The sequence below is a fragment of the Solanum tuberosum genome, unplaced genomic scaffold (genome assembly GCF_000226075.1).
Source record: "Solanum tuberosum cultivar DM 1-3 516 R44 unplaced genomic scaffold, SolTub_3.0 scf00145, whole genome shotgun sequence".
In the NCBI taxonomy this organism is placed as follows: domain Eukaryota; kingdom Viridiplantae; phylum Streptophyta; class Magnoliopsida; order Solanales; family Solanaceae; genus Solanum; species Solanum tuberosum.
Genome location: NW_006239069.1, coordinates 977,532 through 979,101, shown reverse-complemented (window position 1 = coordinate 979,101; position 1,570 = coordinate 977,532). Strand labels below are relative to the sequence as shown.

General features: G+C 36.1%; 1 protein-coding gene across 1 annotated transcript in view; it reads left to right on the top strand.

Moving 5' to 3' along the window:
- The first annotated feature begins 330 nt into the window (after positions 1–330).
- The window catches only part of LOC102589352 (ranBP2-type zinc finger protein At1g67325), a 6,054-nt gene continuing 4,814 nt past the window's right edge, over positions 331–1,570 (top strand). The window contains exons 1-3 of the mRNA XM_006352121.2: positions 331–475; positions 1,003–1,048; positions 1,214–1,329. Coding sequence (XP_006352183.1) covers positions 467–475; positions 1,003–1,048; positions 1,214–1,329 — 171 coding nt within the window. The 5' untranslated portion in view covers positions 331–466. The remainder of the gene's footprint in view (positions 476–1,002; positions 1,049–1,213; positions 1,330–1,570) is intronic.

The following is a 1,570-nucleotide window of genomic DNA, read 5'->3' as shown; positions in this document are numbered from 1 at the left end:
TCAAAAAAGAAGAAGCGAGAAGAAAAAGATATCTTTTTATAATAATAAATGGGCTATTTTTTTTTATAAGAAATATAACTTAATAAACATTTTATCGATAAGAGGAAATATCTCGAATGATAAACACCCCTCAATATAATTTTAAAAAAGTTAATTTTTTTTTTAGATATTTTATCAAATTTACCCAATAATGAATAATCTAATATTTATTTTATTGGCTTTCGAGGATGGGCTTCAAGAGATAACTAAGTGGGCATAAAAATGAGGAGGGGGCCTAGGCCCATCGAATCAGCTTGACTTCCTTGACTCATTTTACTCACTAGCCCTTATTTAATTCTTACCACAAAATCATCTCTCCCTCTCTTACTCCGCCGTTTCTCCGACAAAATTTTGTAGCTCCGGCAGAAGAGCAAAGGAGTTATCGCCGTCTTTCCTCCATTTTCGGTATCTCTAATTTGAAGCTGCCATGTCTCAGGTATTGATTTTTCTCATCTTTCAATAATCTTACCTTTCTTATTTTATAATTGATTTGATGAAATTTCAATTTCTGTAAAATTCTATGTTTCGCGGCGTAGGATCTCCGTCTCTATGCCTGTAATTGTTTTCTATTAGATTCCAAATGGGTTTTCTAGATTGTCTGTAACTTTTGCTTCTATTATTGGGTCGATGCATAGGAGCTAGGGTTTTACTTTTTTGGCTTTTGGGTTTGTATTATCTTAATTTAGTCTGTTGTATTTACTATGTATGAGTTGTACCCTTTTTCTGTACCTATAATTAATGAAGAGTCGAAGGTTTCTTTTTAACTAATTAAGCCTTTCTATTTTCTACTTGTGATTGGCTTATTTACTAGTGTTGGAACGGAATGTGCGTGAATAGATGATGGGATTTTAGAGGATTGATTCATATAGGAGACCCCGATTAGTTTGAATTCATGAGTAGTTTAGTCATTGACTTATAATAGGCTTTAAGGCGTGTATTGATATGCTGTTTAAATGTTTTCAGGTTGATAACAGAAATTCTTCTGCTGCCAAACGTGCCCGAACTGATGGTATGTATGCTGGTTCCTGAAGAGGAGGGAACAGTATGGGATCTTTAATGTTCTTATAGTCTATTTTTCTTTGTTGCATTCTGTTTTTTCTGTTTTATATAATCAATGGAGAGGGCTCCTGAGTTTTTCTTCCTATTAAAAGCTTCTAATTTGTTGACATTGTAGGTGGCCGTAGGGAAGATGACTGGACTTGCCCGAGCTGTGGGAATGTCAACTTCTCCTTCAGAACTACATGCAATATGCGCAACTGTACTCAGTCCAGGCCTGCAGATCACAACTCAGTAAGATATCATGTACTTTCTTAATTTAGTTTGGGAGAGCTACGTGTATACTGTTACATGATTTTATTAGTAACTTGTGCTGTTTGTTTCTGTAATTTAGCCTCCAGCCGTGTAGTCAATTGTTGTGCAAAGCTTGTTTGTGTATGTACAGACATCAGTTTTCTGAATTGCAGTACTTAACATTAGTTTTTCATTTCTATACCCCCCCCCCCCCCCCCCCCCCCCCCCCCCCCAAAACCCC